This window comes from Melopsittacus undulatus, chromosome Z, assembly GCF_012275295.1.
Source record: "Melopsittacus undulatus isolate bMelUnd1 chromosome Z, bMelUnd1.mat.Z, whole genome shotgun sequence".
Lineage (NCBI taxonomy): Eukaryota > Metazoa > Chordata > Aves > Psittaciformes > Psittaculidae > Melopsittacus > Melopsittacus undulatus.
In genome coordinates this window covers 22,490,218-22,514,375 of record NC_047557.1, presented here as the reverse complement: position 1 = coordinate 22,514,375, position 24,158 = coordinate 22,490,218, and the positions used below count along the sequence as shown (strand labels likewise).

General features: G+C 36.1%; 1 protein-coding gene across 2 annotated transcripts in view; it reads left to right on the top strand.

Moving 5' to 3' along the window:
• Positions 1-24,158, top strand: part of ADAMTS6 (ADAM metallopeptidase with thrombospondin type 1 motif 6) — a 145,258-nt gene that overhangs the window by 49,525 nt on the left and 71,575 nt on the right. For both annotated transcript variants that reach the window (XM_005151915.3, XM_031051632.2), the window contains exons 8-10: positions 2,395-2,500; positions 15,107-15,253; positions 23,780-23,921. In XM_005151915.3, coding sequence (XP_005151972.1) covers positions 2,395-2,500; positions 15,107-15,253; positions 23,780-23,921 — 395 coding nt within the window. The remainder of the gene's footprint in view (positions 1-2,394; positions 2,501-15,106; positions 15,254-23,779; positions 23,922-24,158) is intronic.

Below are 24,158 nucleotides of genomic sequence, written 5' to 3'. Positions count from 1 at the left end.
ATGAATTTCTAAATGTAATTGATTTCCTTTAACATCTGTGTAGAGGAGACAAAGCTGAAGAGACTGTCCGTATTCATATCCTAGAATTGTCTTTGCAAGTGTTAAAGGGGTAAAATTTGGAAGAGTATACATTCATGCATGAACTATTTGATATTTTTGTGTGATATTTTTAATGCAGATCATTAGTGTACTAATTCTTACTGTATCAGACTTTGGCATAAAGGCAAATTCTCCTTCACTTGAATCCAGCATAACAGAGAATTGACTCTGGCAAATGTTCTGTTAAACAAAAGGCTTGATTTTTATTTTATTTCAAAATAAAAATCACGTGTGTTGTCAGCTCCAACTCAGTGTTACAGAACCCTTGGCAGCACCACCATGTTAATTTTTTTGCTTATAGGCATTGAATTAGGGAAGAGACAAGGCTCTGTGGCCCTCTTTTGCTAGGCATTTAATATGCTGAAGTCCTACTGACCTCTAGTAACTGAAGTATATATTTAAGGAGTCTATGAAGAGAAGTCTCAGAGAGGTTTGATACTATTTCAGTTTCTAAACCAGAGAATCTTTCATGGAACTCTTTAGAAAAGATAGATGTTTTTGCAGCACATCTGTGGCTCCAGTGAAGGACAACTTCTTTCTTAAAGCCACGGATTGAGTTCTTGACTTGGTATCTGTCACTTTCTGCAAGCATACTATAGAATTAAGTTAATCTGGTCCTGCTAGTGCTCAGTTATATGATCTGAAGGTGGAGATGACTTAATTGCTCAGATGTGGTGGACTTTTCAGGGGACATGGGAGTTGGCATGTTAGTATTAGCATGGTGTTTCCAGAATCTCCTACTCAATTACAGTAGCATAGGTGAACTGCTATTACTGTACTTTCTGCAGGTTGCATACTGCAAAAAGTACACAGATTTTTCTCTATGGGTAGTCTTCTTCTGATATTCTACCCTGTCCTCAGGGGGTGTGTCTACATTGATGTTTTGGGGGGGTTTATAGCAGTAATACTCTGTTTTGATGCAACTGCTACATTGTCACCCTTTGCCCATGTCACTTTTGTTATCAGAGTAGTTTTAGTGTGTGCAAACTAGTTTTGTTATGGAAAAAACCCAAGTCAGAATGCATATTTCCCAAATGCTCTATATATACCAACAGGAGATGTTAGAATCTAAATCACTACAAGGCCTTTATTCTCATGACATTCTGTAACATTTTTTCTTTTTAAAAGCTTTAAATGACATGTGTAGTGGATATGTTTACCCTCTGAGAGTAAACTAGACCAGAGTACAGTGTTCAACCCACAGAACAAATGTATGTGAGGAGCCTCGGTATCACTCCTCTGTTCTGCTGATGCTCTCCTATGGCTCCAAATTATTTGTTAATGTGGACACAGCCAGGAACTAATTGTCATTATGCTGCTGGGTTACTGTTAGTCCAAACAGAATAATTTGAAGTGCCTGCTTATATAAAGACTATGATTTCTCTCTTCCACTCTCCCTGCTCCATTCCCTCTACCCCTCAACCAAACTTACACTTTTACCAGTAATTTTTATTACAGCTTAGTTAGCTAGGCATGTAATTTCTTTGAAGAAAGTATTACTGCTTCTTTAAGATAAAAAACTCAAGGGAGAAATAAATTAAATAAATTTGATGTTTAGAGCCTTCTCTAGTGGCACTGGATTATGACTGCAGTATGTTGTATGATTCTTCAGAATCTGTTGCTGAAGAACATGTAAGATCAGAAGAGCCGTATTCTGTAAATGCCAGTGGCTTTCTCTTGCTAAGTAAAGTTTTTAAAAGCATTTTAAAGTAATATAATAAGGTTTTAATTCCAGAAGATGATAGGTGATAAATGGAAAAGACTTCCATGGTTAAATGAATGCTTGTTATTAACATGTCTCTTCTCTCTTCATTGATGCATTCAGTTTTGTTTCTTTAATTTTTTTTAACCTACCATGTGGGACTTTTTGTAGCTAAGAAAGTTGCTTGTATGTTTTTATGAACCCACTAAACTTAAACAGATTTCTTTAGAAAAATAATGTGGATACATTTTGCTTTCTTCAGGCTCAAGAATGTTAAAATAGAAATGCTTTCTTAAATTCCCTCTCCTGGCTCAAGTTACTAGGTGGTCCCAAGTTACCAGAAGTAAAATTTATAAATCTAACCCCTAGTCTAGACATTTTCCAGCACTGACTGCAGTTCAAAAAATATTAATGTCTAGCCGGCAAAGTGAAATTCCCCCCAGTGATTTTGCAAATGACTAGAAAGTTAACCTTTTGCCAACTGCTCCTTCTGTGCATAGAGGTTATTAAAAAGAATCCAGGCATTTATAACTAGCACTTTTAAGACTGAAACACCTTGGCATGACCCTTTGTGTCTCCTTCTGTTTATTCAGGCTTGGCCTCTGTGGCTGGAATGTGTGAGCCTGAAAGGAGCTGCAGCATTAATGAAGACATTGGCCTAGGTTCAGCTTTTACCATTGCACATGAGATTGGTCACAAGTGAGTGAGTTTAAAAAAAGAATATGTTTTAATGTATCACTTTTTCAATATTAGATTAATAATAGATTATTTTTTTTCCCCCATGCATGGCTGTACCATCTCTATTCTGGTGCTCCATGTTTGTATATGTAGTATTCATGTAATTTAGTGTATGGCACCAAAGGCTTTAAATTTAGAGCCGAAGAGTCATGGTTTATACTTTGATTGCAGATTCCAGTTAGATCTGTTCCTTTGGAGATTTGGCTCACAACCTTTGTACTGTTTCATATTCTTAAATATTGTGTTGTTATTTTGTTTTATATACTGATTCAGTTGTCAATATTCATATGCTGTTAGTAATCTGTCACTCAAGCATGAAGTATATCAAACAGCCATAGACCAGTTATAACATCACTCGTTACATTTTAAGCATCAGCATATAATTTTAAAATGCGTGATGTTATGAGACTGGTAAAATCTGAGTTGAGTTTGGTCTGGAAACATCTCAGGTCTACTTTCAAAAGACAGCATTGTTACTACATTGTGATGACTCTAAAAAGATGAGGCATCTTCTGTTATCAAGAGGTTTCCTTCTTTGTCTACATGGGTTGACCAAGACTAAATTGTGGATGGTATGTTTTTCCAATCATTAGCTGATACAGCTAAAAGTTCCAATGCAGACTTAAATGAAAGCTATCAATCTGCTGGCCAAAAAAAGGAGTTGGAAGTAAGCAGTTATTTCCAGCCCACCTATCATGCATGATAAATCACCGGGCAAGTATGATCTCATTTATATTATGTGTGAAAAAACCCACTCTAATTGCACTGAAGTAGATGAATTTTAGAATCCAAAAGCAATTGTATAGGATCTGAACAAAAATAAAATACATGCAATTCTCCTCATCGTCATTTCTTTCCTTCTTTTCCTTCCTTGCCTGAATGAGTTGAAAAGATAGTGTAGAGGAAAGTATCTTTCCACTGTTGAAGAAGGACCTACTCCAGATAATTTGTTTTCTGAAACAAGAAGATATTTCAGATTAACAAGAAATTTTGAAATTCTTTTTAGTAACATCTTGTACAGTAATAGGTGACCTTGCTGTGAATTCATCACGTTTAACAAGAAAAACTATCTTCCAATACCACATACTCCTTCTAATCCATATGTCATGCAACTATGTATTTTATGCAGGTTATTCCACAGACAATGAAAATAATTCAAATATAGGCAGTCAATTTATCATGCGAAGCTGGCACAATGACAAGAATTGATTTGAAAAGCTTAGACTTTGGTTAGAATCCAAGAAAAACAATATAGCAATAGCATATAGTTTGTGATCACAGGATTTTTTTTTAAACCATCTGTGTTTTCTGCATTCCATATCTTCTGGCTTCTTATATGTAAGGCCTTTTAAAATTCTGAAATCTCAGCTCTTTGGGGCTTTCACCTTATCTTACAGCTGGCATGATATGTCAAATGCTGGTTTGAAAAAGGAAGTAGAAACAATAATCCTTTAGCTTCCATCCAATGCACAGTCACTAAAGAGAGTTGCACTAAAAGCTTGGTATTTAAAATTAGCATGCTATGTAGGTAAGTTTAGTAAAAGCTGGGCAAAAGTGGGCAAAAAAGTCTTCGAAGTTTATAATGTTTTGTTCTATCACCACCCATTCACCCACGCTGTGACTGAATACCTCTACAGTTAAATCAAAGAAGTTATTTACTCTTAACTTCTACCTACTGGAAGTACTTGGATTTGTGAGTAAAATAATTGTTTCAGAGAGCCTTTTAAACTTCTTTCCTGTGTCTGTACTGTGATGATTGCTTTTCTTTTCAGACATACTTGTGAAATAGGAAATTGTCAAATGAAAAATAGCAGCATTTAAGGGATATGTCTACACTGAATATACATAACATACCATAACCCCCCAAAAAAACCTCTCAGTTAATTTAGAATGGAAGGATTGTACTTTGAAAGACCATATTTTATTAATTATGTAGTTGCCATGGAATACTAATTTATTTTTTGAAATAAATATTGAACTGAGGAATAAGATTCTCTTGTGATTAAAGAGAACAGTAATTTAGTGTGAGGTGTCCCTGCCCGTCGCAGGGGGGTTGGAACTAGATGATCTTGAGGTCCTTTCCAGTCCTAACTATTTTATGATTCTATGATTCTATGGTTCTATAATGCCTATATTTTGATAGATTATTCACATTTTCTTTAAAATTGGATTTATAAAATTCCCTGATGGAAGCATGGCTCAACTTATTATTGGATTTTAGTAATTTATTAAATTAGAGTGATGAGAAACCATTAGATCACTCAATTTGACTTTCTGTATATCATAGTGTATTAAATTTAACTCATTTAGTCTTGTTTTGATCCATTTAACTTCCATTTGGTTGGAGAATATTATCCAGGAAAGAATTTGGTCTTGAAGATGTAAAGGGAGTGTGTGATTATTATGGTCAGTCATGATTTTTCTTAAATATTTGTAAGTATTTTTAAAAAAAAAACATTTTTGGCATCTGTTCCTTACCACTTGTCATTTTTCTATGTGTATAACCCAGTTTTGGTGCAGGTAAGGGATGTGCAGTCGAGGCTCATAGCGAGTGTTTTTTACTGAAGAGAACAATACACTGTGATTAACTCTGTTCCTTTACTGGGTTTATAAAGAACTGTGCTAAGTGAGGACAGCTTTGTATTACTCTTAATACTTCAGTGAACCAGATAAAATTCAGAGTGGGTCCTTTAGCTTTCAGAATAGTGTTTCTACAGATTTGATTCGTGAGGCTGGAGTTACAGAATGCTTACTTTCCTACTGTTACGTATTTCACACCAAAAAATGTTTCCGGTTTCTGGTAAAGAAAAATCACAGCCAGTGATTTCTCATGGCAGGAGTGTGAATTGAATGTGTTTGCCCTGCATTGTCAAGAAAAGTTTGACTTTTCCTTAGTGAATAAAGAAACTACTTGCAGCCTTGAATATGCTGTTTTTCTTAGACAAGTAAGATGTAAGATCCAGCCCCATTTTCTCTTTCCCTACCAGCTGGGTTGGGTTGCTTTCTGCTCTGTGATTTTTAATCTGGATACTTTCTAAAATGCTTAGCTTGCTTCATGCATGCTGTACAGGATGCTTAGTGGAACTGACATTCCAGGTTCCCTCGAGAGGCGTATATCCCTAAAAGGAAGGTGTTGTGCCATTTATTATTGCAGTCCTATAGAGTTAGCTGAGATCCAGAAACTAAATAACAAAGTGGAAAAGAAGAAACTAGGATAATGGTCTAGGCTTTGGACAGAGAGCTGCCCATAAGACTTGGAGTAAGAAAAGAGTTTACTAGTGAGAGACAGCTATTGAGGGCTGTACACAAGAAGCAGGAAGAAAAGGCTGATGGCTGAAGTCAAAGTTGTCATGACTTATAGAAAATGTAATGAATTGAAATTCAGAAGAATTTGATAGTTATATCTTGGTGGAAAAAAGGTGTAAGAAATTATGAAAAGATAGATTATAGACTATTGGAGTAAATTGGCTTCAAGATGAAGAGCCACAATATTTTGAAACACATACTTAGTTGTAATTTAAAATGTGCCTGCAATTCTGGAACTTTTTTGAAGTCTTTTTTTTTTTTTTTAGTCTGTATGCAAAGTAGAAAAATAGTTTAAATGCCTCTCATCCACATGAGAAAGATGGTTTTCAGTGCTGGAATATGAATTTCTAATCCACAAAATCCTAGGGCTACTTTCAAAAGCTATTTTTCTTTTTCCTCATTCTTCAGTGATCACTGACCTTTGTGTTTGACCGCTGTATTGGGTTTGTGTGGCAAGGTTTTGGTAATGGGAGGGAGGGAGGGGTACAGGGAAGCTACAGGGGTAGCTTCTGAGAGAAGCTTCCCATGTGTCCAATAGAGCCAATGCCAGCTGGCTCTAACGGCCAGTGCCAACCCGCTGTTGGCCAAGGTGATGGTGGTAGCACCTCTGAGAGAACATATTTATGAAGGGGAATAAAGACTGCACAACGACTGCAGCTGAAGAGAGGAATAAGGCTACATGAGAAAAAAAGCTCTGCAGACCCCAGGGCCGGAAGAAAAGGAGGACATGCTCCAGGCACAGGAGCAGACATTCCCCTGCAGCCTGTGGTGCAGAGCATGGTGAGGCAGCTGTGCTTCTGCAGCCCATGGAGGTCCATGGAGGAGCAGATCTCCACCTGCAGCCCATGGAGGACGGCACACTGGAGAAGGTTTCATGCAGGACTTGTGACCGCATGGGGGACCTGACTGGAGCAGCCTGCTCCTGAAGGGCTGCACCCATGGAAGGGACACGCACTGAAGCAGTTCATTAAGAACTCCAGCCTGTGTGAAGCACTCACAATGCAGAAGTTTATGGAGGATTATCTCCTGTGGGAAGGATCCCACCATGAAGCAGGGAAAGAGTGTGAGGAATCTTCCCCTGAGGAGGAAGGAGCAGCAGAGACAATGTGTGATGAACTGATCACAATCCCCATTCCCTGTTCCCCTGCTTGGTGGGAGGAGGTAAAGAAAATAGGGAGTAAAGTTGAGCCCAGGAAGAAGGGAGGTGCAGGGAGAAGGTATTTCAAGGTTTGGGTTTATTTCTTATTATCTACTCTGATTTGTTTGGTAATAATTAATTTCCCCAGGTCAAGTCTGTTTTGCCTCACTAATTGGTGAGTGATCTGTCCCTGTCCTTATCTAGACCACAGTCCTTCTGTTGTATTTTCTCTCCCCTTTCTACCTGAGGAGGAGGAGTGATAGAGCAGCTTTGGTAGACAGCTGGTGTCCAGCCAGGTCAACCCACTGCGATCAATCAGACCTCATCTGCATTATAGGACCTGAGTTTGAGTAGATGTTTTCTAGAAGAAACGTGTCTGAAGGAATGTATGTGTTGTACAATCTGAACAAAAATACTCCAATGTGAGGTACTATGGACAGATACTTAAAACTTAAGCTTTCAAAAATAGTTGAAATACAACTAGGATGAATTGTACTCACACCTCTTCTTGTCAGCTCTCCCATGAACAGATCCCATGAACTGATCTCCAGTTGATGCTCTCCACATTGTTTGTCATATTGTTTATGATGATGACCTGTTCCATTTTAAACTATAGCAGGGCTGTCAGACTGCCTCTAATCTCCAGTGTATGATCACCTCAGCAGCAGCCAGAACAAGTTAAAAGTTGTCCCTGCTAGATGCCTAGGGTCCTGCAAGATGCCTAGGATTGAGAGCAATGCTTGCAATTTTTAGGTGCAATTTAAGTAACTTTTTTTAGTTAAAAAAAATCAAAACAAAACAAAATGTGTCCAGTTTTTGGCTGGACAAGCCATGGAAGATCATATTCTTCCTCTCTTTGAAAACCATATTCTTGCCCCCTGCTCTGGTCTTTTGTGTTAAAGGGACACTTTTACATCTGCCTTTGAAATACTGCAGGTATAAAAGCTTGCAAATTCTATTAAAGTGTCTTCTTTGGGACTTCAAGTTTAATGGTGCATATAAAATAAAATGCGGTAAACATAAGCCTAGAAAAACAATTCTGGTTTCTGTGACATATTTACAATATGAAAGAGGCTTATGTCTAAATATCTATAAAATACTGTTTGAAGTTTAGAATGTACAATACTAAAATAATTTATCTAACATTAAAGCATTCTAATCAAGGAAAAGGAATGTACTAACACTTAACAGATCTTAACAAAAGTCTAAGTAGAATAAATGGGGGTGAATAGGAAGTTTATCATAACCTTCAGGGCATCATGAATTTCCAAAGGAAATCTGAGCTGAGAAGTTGACTTCCTTAGTAGAGCCAGTATTTTCCCATCTCTCTTATGGTGTAGAGACTTGATGCTTTCATACTCTGGCTTAGTGTAGCACACAAACCTTACTTGATGTTACTCTTGTGGCATTAAAGCTGGCTAGCTATGGTAGTGTAAGCTAGAAGGATAAGTTTATGCTTGATGTTTTCTAATACTCCCATAGAAGCCTGTCATTTCCCCATAAGAAATTTCAGGTTTCTGAATAGGTGGTGTTTTATTTAGTAAATTGCTGTGCTCTTACGTGTTTCATATGTTATTTAATACAAAATTATGCTGATACATAAAAATTGTATTTGATGGAATGTTTGATCATCACCCGTAACTTGGAGAAGATTGATACTTAGGAATTAAATAAGGAAAATGTTATGATAAAAGTATGCTAAGTCTTGTATTTAATTTCATGCAGATATTCTTGTTATAAAGCTCCAATTATTCAATTGATTTGTTTCCCAAGTTTTCAGGGAAGTAGTATGTTTCTTCAAAGTTTTAAATTCTTCATTATCTTTTATTTTTAATGGCATTTAAGGGTGAGTTGCAATTTGTGTGCTGTTGTGAAGCTATACCCAGTACTTTTTCTTAACATTGGCTTAGAAATATTTGGAGGGCAACATAGAAAGAGAGCTTTCTATTATGGTGTGGTGCAGGGGATATGCTTTAAAAAGTACAGAAAAAGTTGCCCACCTTCTGTCACTGTAGAACAGTAAAATACAAATATTGTATCTCCTTGAAAAATTCACCATAAAATCATATAAAGTGACAAATATTTCATTGCTAGTAGGTGTGAGAATAATTAAGAAAATTACTATGCCCACACATAAATCACTTTTTTACATGTAGCTTGTAGCTCTGGTACTGTAGAGGAAAAGACAAATCTTTTGAATAGCATATTGTGTTTACATTCATGCACTTTTGTTGAACAAAATAATGCTAAGACATTCTCATTTTTCCTCCTAACTCCTTGTACACATTCCAGTGTCACTAATAAAAGGCAATTTAAAGCTATGGTAACATTTACAGATACAGGGAAGCTGACAATTTTCTTATTTTTTCAATAAATAAGAAAAACAGGCTGTAGACAGATACTCTAAACCATATGAAATACAGATAACAGTTTAAATTACACATTTTTAATAATTATAAGTACAAAATACTACAAAAATAAATTAACACAAAGTTTATTAAAAAGTTGGTATTTAATAAAGTAAACTGTCAGGTTTTACAAGGAAATTATAATTCACCCTTTAGGTCTTTGTTTTGGGTTCAGCTGTAGCAGTCATTTTTCTCCTTCTTAGCTGGTACAGTGCTTAAACCACAACAGTCTTCTAATACAAGAATACATGTTCAAGCATGCCTTCCATCTTCCATCACTGTAGTAAGGATTTATTGTTAGACATTTTTAATGACCCTTCTCTGCCCTTTATTTCATTCTCTATAAATGTTACGAGAGCAGTGTGTCTAACCAACACACTGAGGCACTGGAGGAAGTTCTAGCAATGAACCTTGGTCGAAGATACTTAGTTTGAAAATCACCCATTTCACTCCTGGTACGTATGTTTCTTCTGTCTCTCCTAGTGCAAACAATTAGTATAATAACACTTCTTAAGGTTAAAGTTTCTTTCCTCTCTTAAAAAGGTTTCTTTTTCTCAAAGAATTACAAGTGGTTATGCAGCTGTAAGTCAGCCTTAGATGATAGACAAGATGATCAAGTCTTGATTTTACAGTGTTTTTCTTGCTGGTGTTCCAGTAACTTTGTTGCCTCACCTGACTCAAGATTCTCTACTTCTTTGTGCTCTTAAACAAGTGCAGAACAAATAGCCACAGCTTTAAAAGCATCAAGTCAAATTAATAAAATTCCTGAATCAGCAAGTGACTAAACATATACCCTGTTGTATTTAGAGAAAGGAAATATTAGCATTCTCTGTAGTTCTGAAGGTTCTAAACCCTAGCAAAGCTAGGAAATTGTTGGACTGCAATTGGAAAGCAGAGATAATTGAATTGTTACCGAGAAAAAGCATTTCACTTGAGTAGCACGCTTGAGGTAACTTCAGTGCTGTGAAAGTACATGATCTACAAAATAAACCTTGGTGAACAGTACTTGGGAGCATTCAGATTGGTTTGGCTCTGTCTTTTCTGCACCTTAAGCGTTTGTGAAATAAATCAGGATGGGGCTATCTTGGCTGTTTCACAAAAATAAGGTGACATTTCAGAAATATCAGCAAGTGTTCTGGCAACCATAAACATCATAGTTCAGAACCACCCAACAAATCAGTAAACTCATCATAAATACAAATGAAATTGTAGAGACCTCCAGTATTGTCCCATTGCAAGGTAAAGGAAGGGCAGACAAGAAATTTAGATTCCCATGCTTATATATTTTCTGGTTATCTATTGTGTTTTATTCAGTGCAGCTGAGACTAGTTATCTCCTCTGTTGTTTTTGAGGTCAGATCTGAAGTTGGATGTGTATTACAAATAATTCCATCAGATAGTTTTTGGGTTGATTTTTTTTTTCAGATATAAGGAAAAACAGATTTCCGAGGAAAAAAGAATCTGTTCCATTATAGATGTTAGTAAATGAAATAAGCACATAGAACTAGTCAGATGTGCTGCCTTCCTAGTATGTTTGTAAAAGTATACAGACATAGAGAAATTGCAGGACAGTTTCAATTATGATTTTTAAGTTGTTTTTGTTGCTGTTTGCACAGCTCTTAAGTGTAATGTAGGTGCTCTCTTGGGAAGTGAGGAGCCATAATGGTTGGGAAAAAAGAGCTATTGCGTTAAACATCTCTTTTTGAGACAGTATGTGGAAAGGTAACTTCATAGTAAAACTGCTGTGTGTCACCTGTCAAGACTTCTTACTCTCCCTTCGCTAATCTGGCTGAGACAAAATTATACTGGTAACTTTTAACAAGCTGTTTAAGCCAGTGAAAGAAATACAGTCTGCATCTGTTTAGTGAGTTTGAAAAAGTAAATTAAGTAAATTATAAGAGTGGCTCCACAAAAAGTATTTTATATTCCTTCCTTTTTTCCCTGTCTTCCCATCCCATTTCTAATTGCAAACATGCTTTTGTAAAAGACATAGCTTTAATATAATGAATGCCAAATATAACCAACATGCTGTGATGGAAATAAAACTGATACTTTGGACAAAAATGTGTTTTCATCTGCAATCCTGGCCATAGGAGTGCAAATTACTGGGCTGTAATGGCATGCTGCCACTACCGTCCTTGGAAATAGATGACAGTAATTGCAAAATCCGTTTCCAAGCATCAGAAAAAAGTTACCTGCACATAATGATCAGTTTCCTCCTAATTCAGAGGCAGGGACAAGTTGAAGAACCTTCTTGGAAAGGGGCAGATGATTTAGATGAATGAGTATTCATTAAAAAATAAGAATACCATCAGCTCATGAAAAGACATTGAATTCCTGAGTGCATAAGGAGCTGCAGCTTGTATGCACTGACATGCTTTTTATCATGTATGCTGCTGCCACCATCAACAACATCAGCTTTTTCACAAGGAGAACTGGTAGAAGAAGGAAATTTATTTGACTACAAAATCTGTTCTTTCCCCCCTTTTTTTAGGACCCAAACCCCAAAATTTTAGTTGCCAAACAACTGAAGTCAGTCATTGCTTTGATAAATGAAATAAACTAACTAGGGATAAGCTGGGTATCAGATATAGAAAGAATGACCCAATTCACCGCATTCCCACATACCAAAATGCCCATTTCTATAAAGGAGTTATTAATAGAAGCTATAAAAAACTAAGTGTTTCTATTTTAAGAAATTGGACAGAGGAAATTAAAAGAACTGTTTGTATATGAAGTATCCCTAATTCTACGAAGTTATGGCAGTTGAGAACTAGGTCAGTAAAGCATATCTTTCATTGCAAAATTCTGTTTTTTGCATTGCACATCTAAGTTCTTCACTTGCATAATATGTATCAATATTGAAGATTGATCATAATAATTAACAGTGGTCTGAATGTTTCATTATAATATGTACATTACTTAGACATTGTTTATGAAGCTGTATTTTTTATATATATGTGATAATATATATTTTTTATATATGTGATATTAAAAATACTTTTATAATAATCTATGGTTTCAGTCAGACCTTTGTATCTTTAATGTAGCATATGGCTTTCTGCATTTATGAAATATTGTATGTTGAACTAGGTACATGCAGGCATTGCTACAGACTAGTGTCGTGGTTTAAACCCAGCCATACAGCTCGTGCACTCACTCCTCCCCTTGCTCCCCCAACTCCCAGAGAGTTGGGAAGGAGAATCAAAAGATTGTACCTCCCATGGGTTGAGGTAAGAACAGTTTAATAACTTAGGTATAACACAAATCGCTACTGCTACTACCAATAATAATAATAATGATAAAGGAAAGAACAAGTGAGGAGAATATAAAACCTCACCACCCACCGACCGATAACTCACCCCTCCCTGCCCGACCGAGCATTGACCGATACCTCCTCCAACCCCCCAAAGTACTAGCCCTTCCGGGTAACTCTCGATTACATCCTGGGTATGATGTGCTACAGTATGGAATACCTCTTTGGCTAGACTGGGTCAGGTGTCCTGTCTCTGCTTCCTCCCAGCCTCCCCTCCTCCTTGGCAGAGCATGAGCTCAGAAAGCCCTTGGCCAGAATAAACACTTGAGCCTTAACTACAAACATAGGTGCTATCAGCACCGTTCCCAGGCCAAAAGTCAAAACACAGCGCTGCACCACCTACCAAGAAGGAGAAAAAAAATGACTGCTGCTGCTGAACCCAGGACAACTAGGTATTCCATAATTAGATATCCCACAGACAATGAAGTGATGCCTTTTTGATAATTATAAAATTATGGAATGGTTTGGGTTGGAAAGGACCATAAGATCATCTACTTCCTACACCCCTGCCATGGGCAGGAGTGCTTCACACTAGATCATGTCACCCAAGGCTCTGTCCAACCTGGCCTTGTACACTGACAGAGGTGGAGCATTCACCACTTCTCTGGGCAGCCTGTTCCAGGGATTCACCACCCTCACAATAAAGAACTTCTTTCTTATATCCAATCTAAACTTCCCCTGTTTAAGTTTTAACCCATTACCCCTTGTCTTATCACTACAGTCCCTAATGAAGAGTCCCTCTCCAGCATCCTTGTCAGTCCCCTTTCAGATACTGGAAGGCTGCTATGAGGTCTCCACGAACCTTCTCAAGGCTGAACAGCCCCAACTTTCTCAGCCTGTCTTCATACGGGAGGTGCTCCAGTCCCTGATCATCCTTGTGGCCCTCGTCTGGACTTGCTTCAGGAGCTCTCTGTCCTTCTTATGTTGAGGACCCCAGAACTCCACACAATACTCCAAGTGAGGTCTCACAAGATCAGAGTAGAGGGGCAGGATCACCTCCTTTGACCAGCTGATCATGCTCTTTTTGATGCAGCCCAGTTGGCTTTCTGGGCTATGAGTGCACACTGCTGGTTCATGGTCAGTTTTGTGGACCCCCAAGTACTTCTCCACAGCGCTGCACTGAATTTTCTTTTTGCCCAACCTGTAGCTGTGCCTGTGGTTGCAGAATCTTGCACTTCATGTTGTTGAATGAATTTCATGAGGTTGGCATCAGCCCACCTCACAAACATGTCATGGTCCCTCTGGATGGCATTCCTTCTCTCCAGTGTATCATCTCCAGATGACACAGCTTTGTGTCATCAGCAAATTTGCTGAGGGCACACTCAATCTGACTGTTTTTTCCCCCCAGGTGATTGAATGGAAATAAAAGGCAGACTAAGAAAATGGGTTTTTAGGGAGGTGTATGCTATTAAGAAATACTCTGTTCATTTACTTGGTTTATGTCAGACTAATCAGGCATATGTTGTTGGTTTTTAGGAATAAGAGTAATAATTTAACTAAAGATTTCTTTGTAGTGAAAGTCTTTCCAAGAAAATGCTCTATGACTTCTAGTTTTAATTTTATGGTTGATGATCAAATTAAAGATTAATTAAGGTTATAGCTAATAATAAAGATTATTAAAGCTGTAGCTCCATGTATATAGTAGTGCAGTATGTAAGTATATAAGTAGTTCATATATCCCAAGTATATAAGTAGTGCAGGATTTCTAAGGTGTGAGGATTCTTTCGCCCTGTGTCATTTTCTGGAGTCATGTCATCTTTGATTTGTTGCCTGGAAATCTCTTTTGGCCAAATGCCACCCAGAGATTTCTAACTGTATTTTTTTTCTGATTTTTAGTCATCTTGTTTCCAATGTTCTGTGCCAAAGCAGAACTCTAACAGAAGTGCTCCAAGTCAGTGTGTGAGTGGATACAGAGAGGGAGTGCGCATACAGCAGGGCACTGGAAATTGCAAACCCCATGTTCTGCTTGAATTACAACTGGCTGCTGTGTGCCTATATTGTACTGTTAGAGCAATATTACCTATTTTGTATTTGTGCTTGTTTACCAAGCCATGTGCCAGTGCCACAATGTATACTCCATATCTAGTTACAATACCAAGTAAGGACTGAGTGCTCTGTATTTATCTTGCAAGAATATTGTAAATTTTCTTTAAAAGCTTTATAAAATAAGTAAAATGCTTCCAAAACACTGTGGGAGAACGGAAGTTACGTAATTGTGCAGTATTCTGAAATTTGAATAAACTAAACAGAACTTAACTGATTCTGATTCTCTGCTAAAGATATCCCCTGTACTAAGAGTGTTCTTTTTGATCTAAAGTAGTTTCTATAAAGGTGACTACATTTTAAGAGGTGTCTGATGCTACAGAAAGTAACAAGTTATTTCTTGCTTCTTTTGGGCAGTTTTGGTATGAATCATGATGGAATTGGAAATTCCTGTGGGACCAAAGGTCATGAAGCAGCAAAGCTAATGGCAGCTCATATTACAGCAAACACCAACCCTTTCTCTTGGTCAACCTGTAGTCGGGATTACATCACCAGCTTTTTAGAGTAAGTAATATATCAAGAAAAATCATGAGTTTTTGAAAAATTGACACCGTTCAGAATAAATAGTTGAGATTCAGTGGCCTGTTCTTATGGTTTACATTTGTAGAACAAACTGACATAAATACAGCAAGTCACTTAAGATTTTTATTTTGTAAACCACCTTTTCTGTGTAACGGCAAAAGTTTCTGCTCCATTCCCACCTTGCAGTTCTCATTATTAGTCTGTGCAAAACGTTTTGAAGTGCTGATTGTATCCCATTACTTCATTAATCTGAGGGTGAGAAACAGAGGAAGGTGAAATTTGTCTGTGAATGATGGGCATTGTTTTTAAATATGCAAATGTGAGGCAATCTAAGGAAGGGAACAAAGCCATAGCCCTGTTGCACTGTTACTTGTACATTTCATTCTGCAGATACATTTCATGAAGTCTTGTGGGGTTTTATCTGTCAATGTCCTGTGGTACCATCAGTGAGACTGTAAAAAGATTATAGGGGAGCATGTAATAGATCTTGATATTAATACCTTAAAATTGTGCTAACCTATACTTCTGTGGCGAGTTTGATCAAGCACATTACTACCTGTAATTTTACTTCTGTATGAAAAAAAATTCAACAGTCAAAATATGTTGGTCTTGATACCATGCTCATACCAATGTATGCATTGATCTATATGATGCATAATGAAGCCTTTATACCTATTTTCACTTATGGAAGAGAAACACAGAACTGTGAGTTCACTGAGAACAGATTAATAACAGGATTTTTAAAAATGGCATAGTACAGGCTTTGCGGGAGCAAATAGCAGTGGGTTGGTAGGTTCAGTGTCATCAATGTGATAATTCCTTCAAGCAATAAAGGTTGTTCATTAATGAAGGCACATAACTGTTTTAGGAGATGGACTTAAATCACTGAAGTTGTCTAACTGTGACACTACTAAGAGCAAAATTAGTTTCTCCTCCTCTTTAAGGGATCTAACCTCACAATAAGGTGCTGTATTCTGAATCTTACCTAAATGGAGCCATCCAGACCAATGCATTTTCTTTAGGTTGGTTCAAATGTAGTTTCCCACGCAATGCAGAGGGTCACTGAATTGGTCTGAAGAGGTGTTGGAGCTCCTATAGAGTCAGTGGGCAGAGGCACATGTTTGATGTTGGTGCTGTTCAGAGGAAAAAAAGCATCTCTTCAGTCATTATATCAGGTAAAGGCACTTTATATCACCCTGCTGAACTGTGCACCCACACAATTTTTGTATCAGTGTTTTAAAATGAGGGTTGAATGAAATAAAGCATACTGGGTAAAGTCATATCTATATATATATGCATGATACACATTTCTCACTATATAAATGTATTTTCTGTGGAGGTCTATATATGTATTAATTAATAATTTATATATATATATATTTAACAGTACCGTTGTAAAAATAAATGTACAGGGTAGTTTTATCTTTTCACCACAACCATTCAGAAGTGATTTCCAGTTATCTGTGTTAATTCAACACTTCCCATTAGTAGTATTTCTAATATATCATGCAGCCTAGTTTTAACTATGACGAAGAATATGGTTTTCACTTCACTTCTGAGAGATTGTTTCACAGCTTTGTAGTTCTAACTGTAATATTACAGTTCAGGTATTTTCTTGTAATGTTTGAGGGTTTGTTTCTTACTGTTACAGTTCTGTCATTCTCTGTCTCATTTACTTCTATTTGTTGCTTTCCTTTGAGTTCCATTTTGATCTCATAATTGTCCTCATAAGTTGTCTATTGCTGAAGACATAATTCAACAGATAGTTAAGAAGTCATTTCTTATTTATGGGCTTAGAGAAGGAAACATGGTAAAATTCTGTGGCTTGTGTTATGCTGCAGATAAAATAGAACTGAATATTTAAGCATAAAGTTCCCACACAGTTTCAGCCTGAATGATTACACATGGCAGCATCAATAATAAATTATTGTTTATAATATTTTAGCTATATATTTTTAACTTGGCTGTAGATGTTATTTTTTTCAAAGCCACTTTGTCTAAACATTATTTTACATATTGCAATTAAGATTAGCTTCTCACATTGTATAGGATATTGTGTCAAATAACTAACAGCCAAAGATAATGTCTTCATCTACTTACTTTGTAATCTGTTTTTTAAAATGTCAGATTTCTCAAACATGATCTATTAATTATGAGTTTGTGCTTCTTATTGTTTATGGTTTTAATAATCTATAAATGGGTTAAAATTTTTTCCTTAAAATGGTTGTTTTATTATTTCGTAGAGTAGCCTGTAAAATTGTAGGTTTCTAGTTTTCTCCCCAGCTTTTCATGTTGTCTCCTCAGTGACAGCAGGAAGCTGTTGAGATAGTTACACATGTACCTGCAGGACAGCTGTCAGAGGCCTTTATCACTTCTCTTTACCCATTCACACCTTTCCTCAAGACAGAACAGCTGTAAGAGCAGATACTTTTCTGTTGCAGGTAATTATCAGTGAGGAATAAGCAAATTAAAATAGCAAGTTTTATGTGGTGGCAATTCCTGACTGCTCCTATAAAAACAGAACAGTCTGCATGCAGGCAGGAAAAATTATTCAGTTTTTTTTTTAATGGTTCTTCATAACTTAGCAGCAGATAAGGAAAATGCTATAGAGGCAAGGCCTCCAGATGTCATCATCTGTGTCTCCAGATGGATTAGACTCTTCGGCCTTTTTTTCTGTTTTACCTCAAGAATGGGAAAACAGCTTGGACAGGACTCTATAGAATACAAACAAGAAAACAAATGTTTGTTTTTTTTGTTTTTTGGGGGTTTTATTCTGTGCTGTATGAGTATGGCTAGTTTAGGATACATTTAACTGTGTCTAACAAGATAGAACATAATGGGATGAAATGCAGATGCAAAAGCAGAAAGCTGAGTCTGTGAGTCTGTGTGACATTCCACAACACCAAGATTTATCATCTAGGGTCTGGATACAGGTTTGAGCAGGGCTGTCGTGGCATGAGGATAATGCAGCTGGAATGAATTTTGCTGGAAATCACATGTTCGCAGTATTATGTGGTAAGATAGGTTAATGTGGATTTACCAGTTAACCAGCTCGGATCACCATTTGTTACAGCAGTTTTGTACTGTGTGCCATTTTATAGTGTAGATACCTCTTTGCCCTTTATGATCAGACAAAGTATTTTGAAGCAAAAGTCATCCTGGTGACAGTTAAAGTAGAGCCTCACCTTCATCCTTCTCTTCCTCACAACTTTCTTAAATCTACACCCAGAAACAAATTTTGCAGACTCAGGCTACTGAGGAATAGCCGTTAAGGATCACTTGCAAGGTATCAGTTCAGTCAGGCACTAGTTGGGAAAGCAATTTATTTTGCAGAGTTGTGGGCAGAGGATAAATATGACTCAAAGGATGACAGTGAGACAAAGCAAAGCTATATAATTGCAAATAGATCTATTAGGATCTCAAAAAGGATGGCCAGCCAGGTTCTGAAATGGCCGAAGAAAATAATTTTGTTCTGGGGTGGACATTCCTTCTAGCACGTAATACCTGTTGTCTTAAGCTTTATGTTAGAGTGAAAGATTTACTGAATTCAGTTTATCAACTGAATCATTCATAAGTGCTTTACAATGGCTTTAAATTTCACTAACCTTTTATGGAATTAAATGCAAAAATACAGAGGATTGAAGAGTTTGAGAGCAGTGTCTGAAAACAGATACCCCTGTGAGAGGTATATCTATTTATTTGAGAAATGAACCGAGCCTAAAAATACTGTTTGTGACTGGAAAGCAAATAGTATAAATTCCGTTCTGTGCCGTGTGTGTACATAGGTATATGTATAATATTTATATAACATTCAAGTTGCATTATATCTGGCATTTGTTTTATACAGTTTGTCCGTAGAGCCATGGAGATAGCTAGATACAAAGAAGACAACTTTTTGCTTAGAATTTTTTACTCAGTTATTTTTATGTTTTGTAATGACAAAATCTGGTGCTTTCTGGAATTGTAGTTTGTTAATTATGTCAGGATCAGATATGAGAAGTTGCTAGAAGAAGCCAGATGGCCAACTTTTGTCTTTCAAAGGCAGGATTGTTTTTAGAACATGATTGGAGAAGAACCAAGAGTCTTCAAACTATTTGAATAAGTAATATATATCACAGGAAATTCTTAGGAGAGTCTCTAGGATTGCCATGCAGCAGGATTTATGTGTGAGACTACACCTTTCTAACTGTGGAAAGAAGCCAAAAGAACCTCGGTCCAAGCACATCCAGGTAGACAATATTTAAAGAAATTGTGAAGGACAGAATCAACAGCAGATTCTCATTAACTTATTTCTTGAATGTTTGATGAAATAAATGTAGAACAATAAACTGGGCCAGTATTTTGTAGTTCAGTGTAATCCCACACTTTCAAGGCCGGATAGATTTTGACAGGTGAATGATTTTGATAGATGGACCAATAGATTTTTCCTGGTATGGCTGCTTGGTAGTTACTCAAATAGAAGAACTGAATACAGACCATATTGTGGAGTAAAGTATACATTAAGGAAATGGCAAATTTTCTACTACCAAACAAAAGAAAAATCAAGTATTATGAAAAGGTTGTGCAAAATTAGTCTTTCCTATGAAATATACAGTAAGACTTAGATTCAGCCTTGCATAAAAGATTGGGAAGTAGTAGAATTTGTTATGAGAGTGAGTGATAAATTGACATCAACATATTAATTTCAGTATCATTCAAGAATATTTTCATTTAGTAATCCTGCTCTGGTTCATTTTAAAAATACCACTCCAAATCACACTTCCATTACTTATGCCATGATTCTGCAAATATTTATGCTAGTATCTATAGACTCTTGAGCTTGAGTTTGCAGAGTTTATTCATTAATGTCAAGTTAAGCAGTTTTTGTAACCTGTACAGAAATACATTCTGGTGCTCTCTAAAAACATATGTTAAAGATATGAAATAAGGATTCTATTAGGCGCCGAATGTTGTATGTAGGCATATAAATAATTCATGGGTTTATATGTATGTGTATAAAACGTACAGTGTTTATAGTTAGTAAATTTTACTTTTTCACTATATTTTACGGGTAATTTGATAACAGAGTTGAATAAGCTATTATAAATACTATCAATATATTTATATACATGATTGTTTATCATAGATAATGAAATATTTATAATACATTTAATTTATGATGGGTAATCACAGCTTGCAGTATAGTCTACATCATTATTACGCATAAGCCAGCAGTCAAAACCTACTTTCAGTGCCAGTGTTTGGGGATCTTTTCTTCAACCATTGAAAGAGTTGTGTTGTACTGTGTATATTGCCGAGATATTTTGGAATAGATACTCTTAATAGGAGCATATACCCTGAAAGGTCAACATCCATGGTTTTTGCTTTTTCTCTTTATTGGCTTTGAATACAGTAGTGATGTCTATATAGAGATAATAATTCCCAGTTTTGCATTGTTCAGTTTGTAAAGTTTTTATCACTGAATCTCTGCTGCTTTTTATTTTGATCAGACAATTAGCAGTGGTAGCACGTCTGAGATCTTAGGCTTTCAGAGTGCTCTAGAATCCTTGGTATTCTTCCAGAGGATTAATTTGCTCTCCTGTGATATTGAAATATACAGTAATGTTTTAATTACATTACAATGGTCTCTTGGGCCCCTACACTGTAATACTGGATGAATGACATCAGGCTTAGCTATTTTATAACTGAAACCACTCCCACTATGTTACATAAAACCTCATGAAATCAACCTAAAATTAAGAAAATCAGTCTTTTGAGTACTAGGAGGATCTTGTGGAGTAAATAGATGAAAAGATGAGTTTGAGATCATCTTATTTCTATTGTAGACACTAAAGATTTATCCACTCCCTGTTCAAAAAGGTAAATGCCCCATAGGTTTTTTTAGCTTTGTATATGTTTCTTATAGAAGATAAAATCACAAAGCTCAAAAGTGATTTTGAGTACCTATGTTCTAAAAGGGCAAAGATGAAGGTATTTGCACATTCTTTTCCATCCTAGTGTCTTTTCTCACATCTACACAAAGGGCTGTTTTCACTTTTATAGGCCAGATTAATAATAACTAAGATCTCTGTTTATAAAGTGCTCTGATACTGTTGTTCTTGCACCTGTTTGGTTTATTTCTCTAGATTTATCATATTACTTTTCTCAAGTATCTTGAGTTTTGTTTTGGTGGAGCAAAGAGAAAGGGAGAACAAGGACATAGACTCGAGTATTACCATTCCTGAGTCCAGTAGAAGTTATGTGAAAAGTATATATGGTCCCCAGCCTCTATTCATCACTTACAGAGCTTTGGTGAGACCTTTCATTACCAATGGAAAGTCCCTTGTTTTATCAGCATGTTTTACAACACATGCTATTTTTTTCCAAAACATTTCAGTTCAAAGGATAAAGTGTCAGGTTCTCACATGAAGTTTATATAATGTGTCAATTTTGTTTAATGCTTGACAGAAATAATAGAACTGAAACAGAAGGAAAGAGGTGGTGATGTAATGCAGCTAGTAAGTGAATGACTGCTTAATCATTTTCTTGCTTTTTTGCTACTACAACTATTTCATTATGGTGGAAATCCTGGCATTAGAGCAGAAGAAGCATATTTTTCTATTTACTACAAGGATTTTGACTTTCTGCAGCTCTGTGTCTGTAGAGTAAGTGTGCTCTAATTTTCAGGTTCACTGAATTTAAAAATTTAGCTCTGGTTCTTTAATCCATGAAGGGATACATATGCATATGGAAAGGGTCAGCAAAAGTTTTAAGGGTTTTTAAATGCTGTACACATGGCTGTCTGTTTACAGGACCACAATTTACCAAATACCCATTATATACAGTACTAACTCAAGCTGATGTAAAATGCTAAACTTCCCACTGCTTGTTTTAGCAATGTTCTTATGTGCAATTTGGTCCAGATAATGCAGAAAAATCAGATTGTATTTGAGTTATTTTCATCTTGAAATTATTAACATGTAGTCCTCATACACAAAATACAACACTGAAATATTTCAAAAGCATGTAGGATAGTTTCCAACTTCTGTTATTAGAAAACGTATATGCTTGCAATAATGTAAGCTGGAACAAAAGGGGCAACTACATTGTTTCTTATGCCAGTTGATATTTTAAAGGCAGATTTCATTTGAGGTGGTGTTTGTGTAGTTAAATCACAGTTAAATTAATTTGGATTAGTAATCAAATATCTTTTTTTTTTCTATATTTACCTGGTTATTGCATTAGTTGCTATTTGCCTTCCTCTGAAATGGTCAGCTGTTGTTTGTTTCTTTGTTTTTTTCAAAATGTTTATTGCAGTATTTCAAAGGATTGAACAGAATAGGGTTAAAATGAGAACACAAAATGTGTAGTTAAAGGAGGGTTTTCGCTCTTTTTTTATCTGCAGATGAAAAGTATAGAAAATTGGAGATCTCCAAAACACAGTGTAGTACATTCACTTCTGAAATTATGTTCCTTTGGCAAGGTACATGGAAAAGATTTGGGAAAAAAACCCATAAGTGCTGGCAAAATTTGTAGGAATGTTGGAAAAATATTTAAAGTGTTGGCATAAGATTTCTTTAAAAATCCTCACTTATTCACATGTGAAATGAAAGTTAAAAAGCATCTGTCCTCTTTTATGCACCCTGACTAATAAAACAGAATAATTATATTTAGCAAAGTACAAAGTTTTTTAAGCTGAGTTCTGTCTGCATTTGGCTTTCTTTGTTATTTATTCCACTACACTAAAATATTGTGGTTGAATATAGGCATATTTTGGAAAGAAAACACCAATCCCCAACCAAGAGTAAATATAAAAGAATAAAATATTACAGTTTTCGAAGAAGATGAACTTCTTTCTAACACGAAATTTTTAAGGCTGAATATTATTACTACAATAAAAATATCTTTAATCCATACAAATAAGATAAATTCGAAGATCTTTCAATATCTTTACCACAATAACTGTTTTGTTCACTCAAATGGAAAAGCATGCATGTTAAGATCCTAATCCAATAAACATTTAGTCATACTGACATTTAAATGTGTTCTACTTTTATCTATCAAGCTGCTTATATCTATAAAGTTGTACTTAGCTCTTTGAAGGATGAGAAGTGTCATTAAGAATTGCAAACTGAATTTCTTTTATTTGCTTAATTTGTTTATTTTCCATTCTATGACCAAATGCAGCTATTCTTCAGTGAAAACAAATAGGAATCTTAAAACAAAAATGAAAATCAGTCTTGTGTGGCTCAGAAATTATCACACTTTTAAAAACAATGATTTATGAAATCCATTTCACAATCTGAAATAAGTACTTTTGTTAATAATAATGATGAAAAATTATATTAAAATCTTAATTCCCTCTATTTTTTCTTTTTACTATGGGTGTACCATTTTACTGTTTGTTTATTGCAGTCATATTTGTTTCACACCCAATGCTGTTAAAAGTAAGAACTAGATACATGATATCATTACTGTGATTTACAGTCAGGAGAATTCCTAATTGATTTGGTCCTTTATGTTGAACAGTTCGGGCCGTGGTACTTGCCTTGATAATGAGCCTCCCAAGCGTGACTTTCTTTATCCAGCTGTGGCCCCAGGTCAGGTGTATGATGCTGATGAACAGTGTCGCTTCCAGTATGGAGCAACATCCCGCCAATGTAAATATGGGGTAAGAAGTCTTAATCCTTATGCTGAGTGTTCTGCTTAGTCATTTGTATATATTCCTTTGTAACATAAATCGTTAGTGAGATGCAGCAGTGCACTACAGATTTCCAATAGCATGTCTGGTGCCATCATACATAAGCAGAGGGTAGATTTTAATCCTATGCTGCATCTTTTCTCAATTGTGGGTTCTGTACACCAAAATATGTGGGTAACAATGAGCTGGGAAAAGCATTCTTTAATT